This window comes from Portunus trituberculatus, chromosome 33 (assembly GCF_017591435.1).
Source record: "Portunus trituberculatus isolate SZX2019 chromosome 33, ASM1759143v1, whole genome shotgun sequence".
Taxonomy (NCBI): Eukaryota; Metazoa; Arthropoda; class Malacostraca; order Decapoda; family Portunidae; genus Portunus; species Portunus trituberculatus.
Genome location: NC_059287.1, coordinates 8,043,175 through 8,062,618, shown reverse-complemented (window position 1 = coordinate 8,062,618; position 19,444 = coordinate 8,043,175). Strand labels below are relative to the sequence as shown.

The window sequence follows — 19,444 nt, the reverse complement described above, 5'->3', positions numbered from 1 at the left end:
TTTTTTTTTTTATTTATACCTTGTGGGCTTTTCACGGGAATTTATGGGCTAAAGGGGATACTTTTTGGGGCACCTCCTATCTCAAAGCCCACCCGCTAGGAAACCGTTGCCCCGAGTGAGGAAACCCAACCTACACTCGGACCGTGGACAGGATTCGAACCCGTGCGCTTGGAGACCCCTCGGACCCCAAAGCACGCATGGTTCCACTGTACCACGGCGGCTTTTATGAAGTTAGGCGTTCTGAGGCGTCTCCGCCAGTTTTCCTCACCCCTCTAACTGCTAACTCTGTATAAGGGCCTTATCCTTCCTTGTACGGAGTACTGATTGCATGTTTAGGGGGGATTCCACTCACATAGGTTTGTTAGATATGGTGGAATCAAAAGCTTTTCGTCTTATCAACTCGCTTCCTCTGACTGTCTTCAGCCTCTTTTTCACCGCCGGAATGTTTCTTCTCTTGCTATCTTTTATCGCTATTTTCATGCTAACTTCTCTACTAATCTTGCTAACTGCATGCCTCCCCTCCTCCTGCGGCCTCGCTGCACAAGGCTTTCTTCTTCCTCTCATCCCTATTCTGTCCAACTCTCTAAAACACTGGTTCCCAACTCCAGGGTCGCGATCCAAATTAAGGTCACGAGGGTATTTGTGAAGGTCGCCAGAGGGTTTTACAAAAACATATTCTAATATTTCACAGCTGTTCACATTTTTATTTTGAATAATGTAACTGATTTACTTTAATAGGAGAAGGTAAAGATTGTGATGGATAGATAGCAACAAAAAGAGGCGCGGTCATAAAACACCTATACTTGTGCAATTGCACCCGTAGTACGAATAGCTTTTATGTATAACACAATAATTGCAACATGAAATGGTTGGATATATTATTACAATTAGGGTAGCTACTGCAGGTAAAGATATTGCATTTAGGCTCGCATCCAAAAAGGATTAGGAAACACTGCTCTAATACAGGAGTTAATCAGTACTCAAAATCATCCATACCTTCCTCTGGTAAACTTTGGAACTCCTGGCCTGCTTCTGTATTTCCATCTTCCTACGACTTAACTTTTTTTTTGAGAGGGAGGTATCGAGACATTTGTTCCTTACTTTTGGATAACTCTCAATAACTCTAAGTCTAAGGGAACTGGCAATTTAGTGTTTTTTTTTTTTTCATTTTTTGTTGCCCTTGGCCAGTCTCCACTCTTGAATATATATATATATATATATATATATATATATATATATATATATATATATATATATATATATATATATTATTATGTGTGTGTGTGTGTGTGTGTTATTATTATCATTATTATAGCGAGGCGGTAGCGTAGTGGATAAGATGAGTGTGGGATCGGACAGACGTCAACGCGTAGGTTCGAATCCCACAACACCACATATCACTTTGAAACTATGCCATTTGTCGACTGGTTTAGAGTCACCTACATGTCACCATGATACCCAGGTTCTAGGTGGTTACACCGAAGATGCGCTTGGGTGGTCATATGGGTACCACTATAAATAAAATTTACCTGCGCCACTAATGGGCGGAAGCTTAACAGTGCTTCCAATACGTTCTTCAAGTGTGCCTACAGGCGCTATAGCCAGTAATATATATATATATATATATATATATATATATATATATATATATATATATATATTACAGGTGACCTCCAAGAGAGAGAGAGAGAGAGAGAGAGTCAATCTTGGGATATTCTCAGATCACTTGAAATTCAAGCAGATATTGTCTTCTGTTACTTCAAGACACACACACACACACACATATATATATATATATATATATATATATATATATATATATATATATATATATATATATAGAGAGAGAGAGAGAGAGAGAGAGAGAGAGAGAGAGAGAGAGAGAGTTCCCACATGGTTCGCCAGCAATCCATTTATTTCGATCAGGCTTGCAGTCGCCAACACTTTCCATGATAAATACGTAAAGTACCACCAGTGTTTGTGGTTTGGACGCATGACGTGTGTATGGGGGAGAAAGGTTGCGTGGTGGGATAGCCGGCATCAGCAGGGTTCAGCCAGTTCGACCAGCGACCACTGCCGCGCAGGTGTCAGTCAGTCGTGAACGTGATCCGTGACGGGAGCAGCAGAAGAGCCTTCAGCTACGCTAGAGTACGGTAAGCCAAAGTGAAGGTCTCGTTTTGTTTCAATTATGTATATATATCTTTGAGAATCAGATTAGGAACTGACGTTGTTTTCATTATTGTGGTGATATTTGAACAGATTCTCTTTAGCAAATAAACAAATACCCCAACTAGATAGGTCTTTGGAAATTCTGAATGAGATTAAGCCTGTAAAATAAGCTCTAGAAAAGGCCTTGACCTGAGCACCATTCTAACAGTATGAACTTGAGTTGTTAGAGTGTAGATGGCAAAGTTCACAGTGGTGTCCTCACACTTGACTTAGTGAGTCGAGAGTGTCTATCTATGTAGGCTAGTACTTATGTACAATAAACTCAGATCTAACACGTTCTGTAGTGTGTGCTTGCTACCATCCACGGTGACGGAATGTGAAAATATCCAAGTATTATTATTATTATTATTATTATTATTATAATTATTATAATTATTATTATTATTATTATTATTATCATTATTACTAATACTATCATTATTATTATTATTACCATTATTATTATTATTATTATTATTATTATTATCATTATTATTATTATTATTAATTACCATTGTTACTATTAAAGATAATAATAATAATGTTATTACTATTATTATTGTTGTTGTTGTTGTTATTGTTGTCATTTATTTATTCATTTTTCGTTCTGCGTATGGGGACGAGAAGAAAACAAAGATAAAAAGTACTTAGTGTTCTGGCTCGTGCAGAGTTTATGAGTTTGTTCACCTCATTTGGAATCTGTCAATACTATAATCACAGTGTCTGTATGCCTGTGTGCTTGTGTGACATCCTGCGTGAGACGGATCAAAGCATAGCTTTTTGTTTCCGTTCAGAGATCATAATGATGGTCTTTGGTTTAGGTCTGACTGAGTTGTACGGGCAGTTTACCTCAAGGAACGTAATTGTAACATATGTATGATCTTTAGTATGTAACATCACATAGTTTTATTAATAAACTGATTTCGCTGGCGTCATCAAAGGTAATAGATACCAGTTACGAATTTTTATTATGATGGCATAAATACAGTGTTTTGTCAAGTTTTATTGTTATTGTTGTTGTTGTTGTTGTTGTTGTTGCCGCCGTTGCCCAGTCATGATACCGCCTCAAGTACCAATATTAGGAAAGGGCCACTATTAGCATTTACAATAACATCACATTACTAACACACACACACACCCACACCGCATTGTGTAGTGGTTAGCACGTTCGGCTCACAACCAAAAAGGTCTTGTCGAGTCCCGGGCGCGGTGAGGCAAATGGGCAGGCCTCTTAATGTGTAGCCCATGTTCACCTAACAGCAAGTAGGTATACGGGATGTAACTCGAGGGGTTGTGGCCTCACTTTCCCGGAGTGTGTTGTGGTCTCAGTCCTACCAGCAGATTGGTCCATGAGCTCCGAGTTCGCTTCGTAATGGGGAAGCCTGGCTGGCTCTCTCTCTCTCTCTCTCTCTGTATATATATATATATATATATATATATATATATATATATATATTTTTTTTTTTTTCCTTACGGTAACGCCCATAGCGCCTGTAGGCACACTTGAAGAGCGTATGGGAAGCGCTGTTTAGCTTCCGCCCATTAGTGGCGCAGGCAATTTTATTTATAGTGGTACCCATATTAGGGCCCATATCACCACCCAAGCTCATCTTGACATGTAGGTAATTTTAAACCACTCGACAAGTGGCAAATTGTTTTAAGGCTGTACGTGGTGGGATTCGAACCTACGCGTGGACGTCTGCCGGATCCCACGCTCACCACCTTATCCACTGCGCCACCGCGTGTGTGTGTGTGTGTGTGTGTGTGTGTGTTTCACTGTTTGATCTGCTGCAGTCTCTGACGAGACAGCCAGACGTTACCCTACGGAACGAGCTCAGAGCTCATTATTTCCGATCTTCGGATAGGCCTGTGACCAGGCACACATCACACACCGGGACAACAAGGTCACAACTCCTCGATTTACATCCCGTACCTACTCACTGCTAGGTGAACAGGGGCTACACGTGAAAGGGGAGACACCCAAATATCTCCACCCGGCCGGGGAATCGAACCCCGGTCCTCTGGCTTGTGAAGCCCGCGCTCTAACCACTGAGCTACCGGGGATGTGTGTGTGTGTGTGTGTGTGTGTATATATATATATATATATATATATATATATATATATATATATATATATATATATATATATATATATATATATATATATATATATATATATTATCCGTATGACAGTAGCAACCATGGCACCTATGAAGATCATGGTGATGGCGGTGGGGGTGATGGTGATGGTGGTTGTGATGGTGCAAGGGGAGATGACCAGTGCCTTCCTTCATCATTCACTCGGGCGTCGTTTCTTCATCGCCTTCATCACCACTCACAAGATTCCGAGTGTGAATATCTTCGTGCCCCGTGAATGTAAGTGTATTTACCTAGTTGTAGTTTTACAGGGCCTGGGCTTTATGCTCGTGTGGCCCCGTCTCCATATCTACACTTATCCAATTTTTCTCTAAAACTATTCACACTCGTTGCTGACACCACTTCTTCACTCAAACTGTTCCACGTCTCAACACATCTTTGTGGGAAACTATATTTTTTAACATCTCTCAGACATCTTCCCTTTCTCATCTTTTTACTATGCGATCTTGTGCTTCGAATGTCATTCTTCTCTCAGGATCAGTTTCTCATTATCGACTTGGTCCATTCCGTTGATCAATTTATAAACTTGTATCAGATCCCCTCTCTCCCTTCTCTGTTCCAGGGTTGGTAGATCCATAGCCTTTAGTCTCTCCTCATATGTCATCCCTTCAAATTTTGGAACCATTCTTGTAGCCATTTTTTGTAGCCTCTCCAACTTCCTTATTTCTTTTTATGAGGGGTCCACACTACTCCTGCATATTCCAATCTGGGTCTTATTATAGTACTTATCAATTTCTTCGTCATTTCTTTGTCCATGTAGTGAAATCCTACTCCAATATTCCTTACCAAATTATGTCTCTGAAAATTCTACCAATATGGCTTAGCGGTTGATTGTTTTCCATCGTCACTCCTAAGTCCTTTTCCTTTATTTTTCTCCAGTTCTACTCCATCTCCCATCTTATAGATTTCCACGGGTCGTCTTTCACTCTTTCCCATTTCCATGATATGGCTTTTGTCTACATTGATTCCATTTTTCACTTTTTACTCCATTCCCAGATCTTGTTTAGGTCTTCCTGCAGTATTTCACAATTCTCTTTTTGCTTTATAACTCAGCACAGTTTCGTATCATCCACAAACAGATTTATGTAGCTATTCACTCGTTTATATATATATATGATTGGTGCTAATACTGACCGCTACGGCACTCCGTGTGATTCACCTCGTTCGTCTGCTGGTCACCCAGCCAGTCTTCCTCATTACGGAACGAGCTCAGAGCTCATAGACTAATCTTCGGGTAGGACTGAGACCACAACACACTCCACACACCGGGAGAGCGAGGCCACAACCCCTCGAGTTACATCCCGTACATATTTACTTCTAGGTGAACAGGGGCCACACAGTACATCCAGTTTCGTAGTCAGCCTTCTCCCACTCCTTTCATCGAAGTGTAATGTCTCATGTTCATAATCAGCAGGTGTGAAGTGGAGCTCACACACCTGAAAAGATACAGAGTTACTCAATACAAAACATCATAATAAAAAACATTATTGCCTAAGACGATGATCATTTATACATACATTAATACCTCGCTATATGTCCAACCGATGCACGTAATCTCGCAGTTACGTACAAGCCAAATTTAGATCATACCTTAGAGTTACGTACAAATATACATTTATATTCCCTTTAGAGTTTTAGACCAACAAGCTAAAGACACCCCCTGTAGACCAGCAAGCTAAAACACCCTTTTAGACCAACAAGCTAAAAACACCCCCTTTAGACCAGCAAGCTAAAGACACCCCTTTTAGACCAGCAATCTAAAAACATCCCCTCTAGAGCAGCAACCTAAAAAAAAAATCCTGTAGACCAGCAAGATAAAAAAAAACACCCCCTTTAGACCAACAACTTAAAAACACCCCCTTTAGACCAGAAAGCTATAAACACCCCCTTTAGACCAGCAAGCTACAAACACATCCTTTAGACCAATGCGTGCCGTCACCCACAGAAGAAGAGATGGACTGCTTCACTGTGTGTACGTATGTACATATCATTATGCATGTCTATATACATTACAATGTGTGCTAAAAGCTAAGTTGAACAATGTTAGGGGCATGTGAGAACCCAACCCAAAACAATGAGGTGGGAGTCCACAGGGGTCCAGGAACGCAACCTCCCTATTACTATGCAAAATAGGTTTCGATAAACGTAATTTCACTATACGTACAGCCCCAACATTTATCATGGTATTACTGTATAGGAAAAGATAGCACCAAGACACACCATATTTTTTGTGTATCAAAATCAAGAATTTATTACACGAAGGCATACTGCTAAGAACACAAATCCATGTGTTTATATGACACAAGGCATCAATGAGGCAGCGTTATGCATAAAAAAAAAAAAAAAACGTGTTTAGGCAGCATACAGAATTATGTAAAAGAGAAGAACAATAAAATAGTGGAGCTCCAATATGGGCAACACATAGGTACACATATATACACACAAAGTAACAGTAATACCTTGCTATACATCAAACCGGTCCAAGTAATCTTGCAGTTACGTACAAGCCAAATTTAGACCATACCTCAGAGTTACGTACAAAGTAAACCCCACACTGATGTATATCGGCCAATTTTTTTTTTTTTTTTTTTTATTAAAATGGATACTTTTTGAATTATTGGTAAATTTTTCTTAACCCCATGGAAACGAAGACACTTACTTTGCGTCCTACATTCACTTTTCTCTAGACCAGCAAGCTAAAAACAACTGTTTTAGACCAGCCAGTTAAAAACACCCTCTTTAGAGCAGTAAACTAAAAGCACCACCTTTAGACACGCAAGCTAAAAACACCCCATTTAGACGAGCAATCTAAAAATACCCATTTAGACACGCAAGCTAAAAACATCCCCTTTAGACCAGAAAGCTAAAAGCATCCCCTTAAGACCAGCAAGCTAAAAGCACCCCCTTTAGACACGCAAGCTAAAAGCACCCCCTTTAGACACGCAAGCTAAAAACACCCCCTTTAGACCAGCAAGCTAAAAACATCCCCTTTAGACACGCAAGCTAAAAACACCACCTTTAGACACGCAAGCTAAAAGCACACCCTTTAGACCAGCAAACTAAAAACACCCCCTTTACACCAGCATGCTAAAAACACCACCTTTACACAAGCAAGCTAAAAACACCCCCTTTAGACCAGCAAGCTAAAAATGCCCCCTTTAGACACGCTAGCTAACAACATCCTTTTTAGACTAGCAAGCTAAAAACATCCCCTTTAGACACAAGAAAAAAAAAAAAATTTAGACCAGCAAGGTAAAAACGCCCCCTTTAGACCAGCAAACTAAAAGCACCACCTTTAGACCAGCAAGCTAAAAACACCCCCTTTACACCAGCAAGCTAAAAACACCCCTTTTAGACCAGCAAGCTAAAGGTACCTCATTTAGACCAGCAAGAAAAAACACCTCCTTTAGACCAGCAAGGTAAAAACACCCCCTTTAGACCAACAAAGTAAAAGCACCACTTTTAGACACGCAAGCTAAAAACATCTGTCACAGATGTCTGTGCCAGAGTTTTTAAAGCAGGAGCAGAGGCCATAAAAAATTGTAAATGCTCCACTAAGGGGTTTTAGGGCTTATGATTGATACAACTTTATCTTGGTCTGAGCATGTCAGAGTAACTAAAACCAAAAATTGCCAAAGGAATTGGAATGTTAGTCAAACCTAGGTAATTTTTGTGTAAGTCAACCCTCATTGTAATATATAATAGCTTTATATACCCTTACCTACTATATGGAATAGAGGTAGTGCAAGCAGATGCCATATTGATTCTTTATTCAAAATGCAAACAAAAGCTATCAGGATTACTGCATCTCCAAATTACAGGGATCATACTGCACCACTATTCCTTTCACTACAAGTACTGCCTCTCCATAAAATTCATATATTCACTGTCAGTAAGCTAATGTATAGATACAGCAACAGGTGTTTGCCCCCAATATTCAATGATATGTTTATCAGGAATCATCAGGTTCACTCCCATATAACAAGACAGTCATAAAATTCATGTACCATTATGTAGGACAGCCATGATGCAGAAAACATTTAGATATAAAGGTGCACTAGTATGGAATAATATTGCAAGACATGTACCACATAACTGCAGCATTGCTACATTCAAACACAAACTTAAACAGTTTGTGTTAAATAATGACCTCAGTAACACATAGCACTATTACTGCAATAATGAGTATTAATAGCTAGAAATATTTATGTACTCGTATTATTTTTTTCTCTATATATTTCTCCCTTCTCTCACTCTCTATCTCTTCTTAAATACTCTGTATATTTCTCATTAGTATCAATATTCACAAATCTTTACCTATTTTAAGCATCTTATACATGTATTTAATTACAGTTAAAGTATCATTTTTAAAGATTTAAGTTACTAGGTTTTACTCATAATGTTGTCAGTATAAACAAATTTCATAAGGTAATAAATTTGTATCTTTGCTTTAATTTCTTAAAGAGTATCTTTCCTGTTATTGTCCCACCACTAATTTTCTGAATTTTCTGTTGTATTTGATTTTCTTTATCTTAGGTTAGGATAGGTTAGGTTAGGTTAATACATAACATACATATACATAAATAATAGGATAACAAAGGGCCACCAGGGCCCATCTAGGTTATCCTTTATCAGTCGCACAGCGACCTCGTCGGTTAATATAGGTTAGGTTAACTATTTTTCTAACCTAACCTATCTTAAACTAACCTAACCTAACCTAAAAATAGCGGTGGGGCAATAACAGGAAAGTACCCAATTCGCAACTTAGCAAGTAGATCATGCAAAACAACAAATACCTGTATAGTGCTTACCCTGCTGTGATGAGTTGGAGTGAAATGCTTCCTCCTGATGGCTTGTAACCATTTCCTCCGAAGCTCAGGCTGTTGAGGGAATCGGTACACACTCACTCTTGGACCAATTTTGTAATTGCCCTTGCAATAAGGTACACAGCAAGTAGAAGGCATTGTCACAAGTAGTTTTATAATGGAAACTAAGTGCGCGCGGAGCGTACCCCACCGCTGTCCATTCAAAACTAACTGAGGCGACGACCGGTAGCCGATCGTCGGTTGATGACGTATCAGGAGACCCGCGAAACTGTGATCTGGCATTGTCTCCAGGTGGCCTTGACTAACCACTACACAACGCGGTGTGTGTGTGTGTGTGTGTGTGTGTGTGTGTGTGTGGCTCGATGTCTTATTTCCTAGTATTGTTGTTTTTGGTGGTGGTGGTGGTGGTGGTGGTAGTGGTGAAGATATCGTTGTTGTTGTTGTTGTTGTTGTTGTTGTTGTTGTTGTTGTTATTATTGCTGTTGTTGCTGTTGTTATTGTTGTTGTTGCTCTTCTTCTTCTTCTTCTTCTTCTTCTTCTTCTTCTTCTTCTTCTTCTTCTATTATTTAAACTTAATGCACATAACATACATATTTTACACGTATGTTTACAGTTGGAGTTGAGTTCGTGAGCTAAGAGCGTGCACTGGCATGTGACGCTCATTCTAAAGCTGCTCCCGGGGACGGCATTGTGAGCGAGGGTGTTATAAAACTGTCACTGTCAGTTGCGCACCTCCCTCGCCACTGATCAGCACTGTCATGTCAGGCACACGCACATCCCACGTCACTGTGTTTCACTGTCACTGTCAGGCATACTATTTTCCTCCACTGTCACTGTCAGGTGGAATTGCAGGCTGGTGGACACTGCCATTTTATCACCTGTCACTGTCACTATCAGGCGGATGTGTCCGTAACCAGGCGTGGGCAGCACACTTCACTTGCTGGGTGGACATGCTGGAGACGTCCATTACTGAGGTGAAGGCGTTCCACAACACCGCGGTGTCGTGGGAGAAGGCGCTGACACCTCACAGAATGGCACCTCGGCACCTCGAGGAGGGTGTCGGACACTACCGCTCTCGTAGTACGTTCACTCCTCCTCCAGGGTATCCGTAGAGCCGTGAGGTGAGGTATTTGCTGCACCTGGGCTTTGTGCAGCACAGTAAGGGCCCCAACACGCCTTCGGTGCTCCAAGCTGTCCAGCACGTTGATAGGGGAGTCTTGGTGAGGGTCTGGGTGCTGTCGCTGCTGTCTCTGCTGCAACTGCTGCCCCTGATGCCACTGTCGCTGTAGCTCAGCTTGGGGCTGCTGTCCCAGGCCACCGGCATCGCGAAGGAGGCGCTCGGCTCGCCGCTGCACCTTGTCCAGCAGGGAGAGGTGGGACTGGGCACTGCACATCCAGCTGAGGGGGCTGTACTCCATGATGGGCCTCACCTGCGCTTTGTACAGCGTCATGAGCCCCTTGGCATCAGTAGGTGCCTCACTCGACGTAGGAGTGTCACCCTCAGGGATGCCTTACGTGCCACGCTCTCCAGGTGGCGGTCGAAGCTGAGTTTGGAGTCTACCTCCACCCCCCAGGATGTTGATGGAGTCCTTAATGGCAAGGGTGTCTTCTCCAAACTTCAGCTGGCCTTCAAACAGCCTGACGTCCTCCCGTGAACGTGAGATGACCACGGCCTGGGTTTTTTTCGGCAGCAAACTTGACTTGCCACTGTTTACCCCAGGCCATGATGTCACCAAGGTGGCGGTTGGTGACATCAATCACGTTCACTGCCTCCTCTCTACCGAAGCTGTGCGAGAGAGTGGCATCGTCCGCGTATGCCGACACAGGTGCGAGGCTCTGAAGGAGGTCGTTGAAATATACGTTCCACAGGATGGGGCCAAGGATCGAGCCCTGTGGAACGGAGGCCTCCACTGGGTGTGTGGTTGACGTGCACCCTCCCAACACTACTCTCAGACTCCGGCCTTGTAGGTAGCTGGAGAACAGCTCTAGCAGTTGTCCTGTGATGCCGAACTGTTCGAGCTTGGCCAGGAGTCCTTTGTGCCAAACTCTGTCAAAAGCCCCAGCAATGTCAAGGGCAATGACGAGGGTGGGGCGGCCGGCGTCGAGGGCGTCATGCCAGGCTTGTGTGAGGAGGAGAAGCATGTCGGAGGCGGAACGTCTCTTTCTAAATCCATATTGGCGTGGAGATATGAGGTGACGCTCCTCTAGGTGACAGGTCAGCTGCTCAGCTATTATTCTCTCCAAGATCTTGCTGACAGCTGACAGGAGAGAGATGGGGCGGTAGTTTGCTGGGTCACCTTTATCCTTTTTTTTGTGTACCGGAGTGACCCGAGCCTCCTTCCATGCAGCTGGCCAGGTGCTGGTTTGTAGGCACTGGCGGAAGATGTGTGTGAGGGGCTTTGTTAGCTCCTCCGCACAGTGCTTCAGCAGGAAGGGCGAGACGTCGTCAGGGCCGGGCGCCTTCCTGGTGTCGGTGCTGCGCATAAGCTTTGTCACGGCGGCTTCGCTGACCTGTAGGTGGTCCAGGGTTACGTCACACAGGCGGGTTAGTTGTTGTTGTTGTTGTTGTTGTTGTTGTTCTTCTTCTTCATCTTCATCTTCATCTTCTTCATCTTCATCTTCATCTTCTTCATCTTCATCTTCATCTTCTTCATCTTCATCTTCATCTTCATCTTCATCTTCTTCTTCATCTTCATCTTCTTCTTCTTCTTCTTCTTCTTCTTCTTCTTCTTCTTCATCTTCTTCTTCTTCTTCTTCTTCTTCTTCTTTCTTGTTCTTGTTCTTTCTTGTTCTTGTTCATCTTCATCTTCATCTTCATCTTCATGTTCTTCATCTTCATCTTCTTCATCTTTATCTTCTTCATCTTCATCTTCATCTTCATCTTCTTCATCTTCATCTTCATCTTCATCTTCTTCATCTTCATCTTCATCTTCTTCATCTTCTTCATCTTCATCTTCTTCATCTTCATCTTCATCTTCTTCAGCTTCATCTTCTTCATCTTCATCTTCTTCATCTTCTTCATCTTCATCTTCTTCATCTTCATCTTCTTCATCTTCATCTTCTTCATCTTCATCTTCTTCATCTTCATCTTCTTCATCTTCTTCATCTTCATCTTCATCTTCATCATCTTCATCTTCTTCATTTTCTTCTTCTTCTTCTTCTTCTTCTTCTTCATCTTCTTCTTCTTCTTCTTCTTCTTCATCATCTTTATTCATCTTCTTCTTCATCTTCTTCTTCATCTTTATTCATCTTCTTCTTCATCTTTCTTCTTCTTCTTCTTCATCTTTCTTCTTCTTCATCTTCTTCTTCTTCATCTTCTTCTTCTTCATCTTCATCTTCTTCATCTTCATCTTCTTCATCTTCATCTTCATCTTCTTCTTCATCTTCTTCATCTTCATCTTCATCTTTATCTTCTTCATTTTCAATCTTCATCTTCATCTTCTTCATCTTCTTCATCTTCATCTTTTTCATCTTCATCTTCTTCATCTTCTTCATCTTCATCTTCTTCATCTTCTTCTTCTTCATCTTCTTCGTCTTCATCTTCTTCTTCTTCTTCTTCTTCTTCATCTTCATCTTCTTCATCTTCATCTTCTTCATCTTCATCTTCTTCATCTTCATCTTCTTCATCTTCTTCATCTTCATCTTCTTCATCTTCTTCATCTTCTTCTTCTTCATCTTCTTCTTCTTCATCTTTTTTCATCTTCTTCATCTTTCTTCATCTTCTTCTTCATCTTCTTCTTCTTCATCTTCTTCATCTTCTTCTTCATCTTCATTTTCTTCTACTTCTTCTTCTTCTTCTTCATCTTTATCTTCATCTTCATCTTCATCTACTTCTTCTTCATCTTCTTCATCTTCTTCTTCATCTTCTTCATCTTCTTCTTCTTCATCTTTATTCATCTTCTTCTTCATCTTCTTCTTCATCTTCTTCATCTTTCTTCATCTTTCTTCTTCTTCTTCTTCTTCTTCATCTTCATCTTCATCTTCTTCATCTTCATCTTCTTCATCTTCATCTTCATCTTCTTCATCTTCATCTTCATCTTCATCTTCTTCTTCATCTTCTTCTTCATCTTCATCTTCATCTTCATCATCTTCATTTTCAATCTTCATCTTCTTTATCTTCTTCATCTTCATCTTCTTCATCTTCTTCATCTTCATCTTCTTCATCTTCTTCATCTTCATCTTCTTCATCTTCTTCATCTTCATCTTCTTCATCTTCTTCTTCTTCATCTTTCTTCATCTTTCTTCATCTTCTTCTTCATCTTTCTTCATCTTCTTCTTCATCTTCTTCTTCTTCATCTTCTTCTTCTTCTTCTTCATCTTCATCTTCATCTTCTTCTTCATCTTCATCTTCATCTTCATCTTCATCTTCATCATCTTCATCTTCATATTCTTCTTCTTCTTCTTCTTCATCTTCATCTTCATCTTCTTCATCTTCATCTTCTTCATTTTCAATCTTCATCTTCTTCATCTTCATCTTCTTCATCTTCAATCTTCATCTTCTTCATCTTCATCGTCTTCATCTTCAATCTTCATCTTCTTCATCTTTTTCATCTTCATCTTCTTCATCTTCTTCTTCTTCATCTTCTTCTTCCTCATCTTCATCTTCTTCATCTTCATCTTCTTCATCTTCATCATCTTCTTTATCTTCATCTTCTTCATCTTCATCTTCATCTTCTTCATCTTCTTCTTCATCTTCTTCTTCATTTTCTTCCTCATCTTCATCTTTTCATCTTCATCTTCTTCATCTTCATCATCTTCTTCATCTTCATCTTCTTCATCTTCATCTTCTTCATCTTCATCTTCTTCATCTTCTTCATCTTCATCTTCTTCATCTTTTCTTCTTCATCTTTCTTCATCTTCTTCTTCATATTCTTCTTCTTCATCTTTCTTCATCTTCTTCTTCATCTTCTTCTTCATCTTTCTTCATCTTCTTCTTCATCTTTCTTCATCTTTCTTCATCTTCTTCTTTATCTTCTTCTTCATCTTTCTTCTTCTTCTTCTTCATCTTCTTCTTCTTCATCTTCTTCTTCTTCATCATCTTCTTCTTCTTCATCTTCATCTTCATCTTCATCATCTTCTTCTTCATCTTCATCTTCATCTTCATCTTCTTCTTCATCTTCTTCTTCATCTTCTTCATCATCTTCATCTTCATCTTCTTCATCTTCAATCTTCATCTTCTTCATCTTCATTTTCATCTTCTTCATCTTCAATCTTCATCTTCTTCATCTTCAATCTTCATCTTCTTCATCTTCATCTTCTTCATCTTCTTCTTCTTCTTCTTCTTCATCTTCTTCATCTTCATCTTCTTCTTCTTCATCTTCATCTTCTTCATCTTCATCTTTCTTCATCATCTTCTTCATCTTTCTTCATCTTCTTCTTCATCTTTCTTCTTCTTCTTCTTCATCTTTCTTCTTCTTCTTCTTCATCTTCTTCTTCTTCTTCTTCTTCTTCTTCATCTTCTTCATCTTCATCTTCATCTTCATCTTCATTTTGATCTTTCTTCATCTTCATCTTCATCTTCATCTTCTTCTTCTTCATCTTCTTCATCTTCATCTTCTTCATCTTCATCTTCTTCATCTTCATCTTCTTCATCTTCATCTTCTTCATCTTCTTCATCTTCATCTTCTTCATCTTCTTCATCTTCTTCTTCTTCATCTTCTTCTTCTTCATCTTTTTCATCTTCTTCATCTTTCTTCATCTTCTTCTTCATCTTCTTCTTCTTCATCTTCTTCATCTTCTTCTTCATCTTCATTTTCTTCTACTTCTTCTTCTTCTTCTTCATCTTTATCTTCATCTTCATCTTCATCTACTTCTTCTTCATCTTCTTCATCTTCTTCTTCATCTTCTTCATCTTCTTCTTCTTCATCTTTATTCATCTTCTTCTTCATCTTCTTCTTCATCTTTCTTCATCTTTCTTCTTCTTCTTCTTCTTCTTCATCTTCATCTTCATCTTCTTCATCTTCATCTTCATCTTCTTCATCTTCATCTTCATCTTCTTCATCTTCATCTTCATCTTCATCTTCTTCTTCATCTTCTTCTTCATCTTCATCTTCATCTTCATCTTCTTCATTTTCAATCTTCATCTTCTTTATCTTCTTCATCTTCATCTTCTTCATCTTCTTTATCTTCTTCATCTTCATCTTCTTCATCTTCTTCATCTTCATCTTCTTCATCTTCTTCATCTTCATCTTCTTCATCTTCTTCATCTTCATCTTCTTCATCTTCTTCTTCTTCATCTTTCTTCATCTTTCTTCATCATCTTCTTCATCTTTCTTCATCTTCTTCTTCATCTTCTTCTTCTTCATCTTCTTCTTCTTCTTCTTCTTCATCTTCATCTTCATCTTCATCTTCATCTTCATCATCTTCATCTTCATATTCTTCTTCTTCTTCTTCTTCTTCATCTTCATCTTCATCTTCTTCATCTTCATCTTCTTCATTTTCAATCTTCATCTTCTTCATCTTCATCTTCTTCATCTTCAATCTTCATCTTCATCTTCATCTTCTTCATCTTCAATCTTCATCTTCTTCATCTTTTTCATCTTCATCTTCTTCATCTTCTTCTTCTTCATCTTCTTCTTCCTCATCTTCATCTTCTTCATCTTCATCTTCTTCATCTTCATCATCTTCTTTATCTTCATCTTCTTCATCTTCATCTTCATCTTCTTCATCTTCTTCTTCATCTTCTTCTTCATTTTCTTCCTCATCTTCATCTTTTTCATCTTCATCTTCTTCATCTTCATCATCTTCTTCATCTTCATCTTCTTCATCTTCATCTTCTTCATCTTCATCTTCTTCATCTTCTTCATCTTCATCTTCTTCATCTTCTTCTTCTTCATCTTTCTTCATCTTCTTCTTCATCTTCTTCTTCTTCATCTTTCTTCATCTTCTTCTTCATCTTCTTCTTCATCTTTCTTCATCTTCTTCTTCATCTTTCTTCATCTTTCTTCATCTTCTTCTTTATCTTCTTCTTCATCTTTCTTCTTCTTCTTCTTCATCTTCTTCTTCTTCATCTTCTTCTTCTTCATCATCTTCTTCTTCTTCATCTTCATCTTCATCTTCATCATCTTCTTCTTCATCTTCATCTTCATCTTCATCTTCATCTTCTTCTTCATCTTCTTCTTCATCTTCTTCATCATCTTCATCTTCATCTTCTTCATCTTCAATCTTCATCTTCTTCATCTTCATTTTCATCTTCTTCATCTTCAATCTTCATCTTCTTCATCTTCAATCTTCATCTTCTTCATCTTCATCTTCTTCATCTTCATCTTCTTCTTCTTCTTCATCTTCTTCATCTTCATCTTCTTCTTCTTCATCTTCATCTTCTTCATCTTCATCTTTCTTCATCATCTTCTTCATCTTTCTTCATCTTCTTCTTCATCTTTCTTCTTCTTCTTCTTCATCTTTCTTCTTCTTCTTCTTCATCTTTCTTCTTCTTCTTCTTCTTCTTCTTCTTCATCTTCTTCATCTTCATCTTCATCTTCATCTTCATTTTGATCTTTCTTCATCTTCATCTTCATCTTCATCTTCTTCTTCTTCATCTTCTTCATCTTCATCTTCTTCATCTTCATCTTCTTCATCTTCATCTTCTTCATCTTCATCTTCTTCATCTTCTTCATCTTCTTCTTCTTCATCTTCTTCTTCTTCATCTTTTTTCATCTTCTTCATCTTTCTTCATCTTCTTCTTCATCTTCTTCTTCTTCATCTTCTTCATCTTCTTCTTCATCTTCATTTTCTTCTACTTCTTCTTCTTCTTCTTCATCTTTATCTTCATCTTCATCTTCATCTACTTCTTCTTCATCTTCTTCATCTTCTTCTTCATCTTCTTCATCTTCTTCTTCTTCATCTTTATTCATCTTCTTCTTCATCTTCTTCTTCATCTTTCTTCATCTTTCTTCTTCTTCTTCTTCTTCTTCATCTTCATCTTCATCTTCTTCATCTTCATCTTCTTCATCTTCATCTTCATCTTCTTCATCTTCATCTTCATCTTCATCTTCTTCTTCATCTTCTTCTTCATCTTCATCTTCATCTTCATCTTCTTCATTTTCAATCTTCATCTTCTTTATCTTCTTCATCTTCATCTTCTTCATCTTCTTCATCTTCATCTTCTTCATCTTCTTCATCTTCATCTTCTTCATCTTCTTCATCTTCATCTTCTTCATCTTCTTCTTCTTCATCTTTCTTCATCTTTCTTCATCTTCTTCTTCATCTTTCTTCATCTTCTTCTTCATCTTCTTCTTCTTCATCTTCTTCTTCTTCTTCTTCATCTTCATCTTCATCTTCATCTTCATCTTCTTCTTCTTCTTCTTCTTCTTCATCTTCATCTTCATCTTCTTCATCTTCATCTTCTTCATTTTCAATCTTCATCTTCTTCATCTTCATCTTCTTCATCTTCAATCTTCATCTTCTTCATCTTCATCTTCTTCATCTTCAATCTTCATCTTCTTCATCTTTTTCATCTTCATCTTCTTCATCTTCTTCTTCTTCATCTTCTTCTTCCTCATCTTCATCTTCTTCATCTTCATCTTCTTCATCTTCATCATCTTCTTTATCTTCATCTTCTTCATCTTCATCTTCATCTTCTTCATCTTCTTCTTCATCTTCTTCTTCATTTTCTTCCTCATCTTCATCTTTTCATCTTCATCTTCTTCATCTTCATCATCTTCTTCATCTTCATCTTCATCTTCATCTTCTTCATCTTCTTCATCTTCATCTTCTTCATCTTCTTCTTCTTCATCTTTCTTCATCTTCTTCTTCATCTTCTTCTTCTTCATCTTTCTTCATCTTCTTCTTCATCTTCTTCTTCATCTTTCTTCATCTTCTTCTTCATCTTTCTTCATCTTTCTTCATCTTCTTCTTTATCTTCTTCTTCATCTTTCTTCTTCTTCTTCTTCATCTTCTTCTTCTTCATCTTCTTCTTCTTCATCATCTTCTTCTTCTTCATCTTCATCTTCATCTTCATCATCTTCTTCTTCATCTTCATCTTCATCTTCATCTTCATCTTCTTCTTCATCTTCTTCTTCATCTTCTTCATCATCTTCATCTTCATCTTCTTCATCTTCAATCTTCATCTTCTTCATCTTCATTTTCATCTTCTTCATCTTCAATCTTCATCTTCTTCATCTTCAATCTTCATCTTCTTCATCTTCATCTTCTTCATCTTCATCTTCTTCTTCTTCTTCATCTTCTTCATCTTCATCTTCTTCTTCTTCATCTTCATCTTCTTCATCTTCATCTTTCTTCATCATCTTCTTCATCTTTCTTCATCTTCTTCTTCATCTTTCTTCTTCTTCTTCTTCATCTTTCTTCTTCTTCTTCTTCTTCTTCATCTTCTTCATCTTCATCTTCATCTTCATCTTCATTTTGATCTTTCTTCATCTTCATCTTCATCTTCTTCTTCTTCATCTTCTTCATCTTCTTCTTCATCTTCATCTTCATTTTCTTCTTCATCTTCATATTCATCTTCATCTTCTTCTTCATCTTCTTCTTCATCTTCATCTTCATCTTCTTCTTCATCTTCTTCTTCTTCATCTTCTTCATCTTCATCTTCTTCATCTTCATCTTCATCTTCATCTTCATTTTCATCTTCATCTTCATCTTCATCTTCTTCTTCATCTTCATCTTCTTCATCTTCATCTTCTTCATCTTCTTCATCTTCATCTTCATCATCTTCATCTTCATCTTCATCTTTCTTCATCTTCATCTTCATCTTTCTTCATCTTCTTCTTCATCTTTCTTCATCTTCTTCTTCATCTTCTTCTTCATCTTCTTCTTCTTCATCTTCTTCATCTTCATCTTCATCTTCTTCATCTTCATCTTCATCTTCATCTTCATCTTCTTCATCTTCATCTTCATCTTCTTCTTCTTCTTCTTCTTCTTCTTCATCTTCATCATCTTCTTCTTCTTCTTCTTCATCTTCATCTTCATCTTCATCTTCATCTTTCTTCATCTTCATCTTCATCTTTCTTCATCTTCTTCATCTTCTTCTTCATCTTTCTTCATCTTCTTCATCTTCTTCTTCATCTTTCTTCATCTTCTTCTTCATCTTCTTCTTCTTCTTCATCTTCTTCTTCTTCTTCATCTTCATCTTCATCATCTTCTTCTTCTTCATCTTCATCTTCATCTTCATCTTCTTCTTCTTCTTCATCTTCTTCATCTTCTTCATCTTCTTCTTCGTCATCTTCTTCATCTTCATCTTCATCTTCATCTTCATCTTTCTTCATCTTCATCTTCATCTTTCTTCATCTTCATCTTCA

General features: G+C 38.4%; 1 protein-coding gene across 1 annotated transcript in view; it reads left to right on the top strand.

Annotated features, from left to right (window-relative positions):
* The first annotated feature begins 1,869 nt into the window (after positions 1-1,869).
* LOC123512445 overlaps positions 1,870-19,444 on the top strand; it is a 47,885-nt gene continuing 30,310 nt past the window's right edge. Inside the window, exons 1-2 of the mRNA XM_045268862.1 lie at positions 1,870-2,153; positions 4,402-4,584. Of these exons, the coding sequence (XP_045124797.1) occupies positions 4,410-4,584 (175 nt within the window). The 5' untranslated portion in view covers positions 1,870-2,153; positions 4,402-4,409. The remainder of the gene's footprint in view (positions 2,154-4,401; positions 4,585-19,444) is intronic.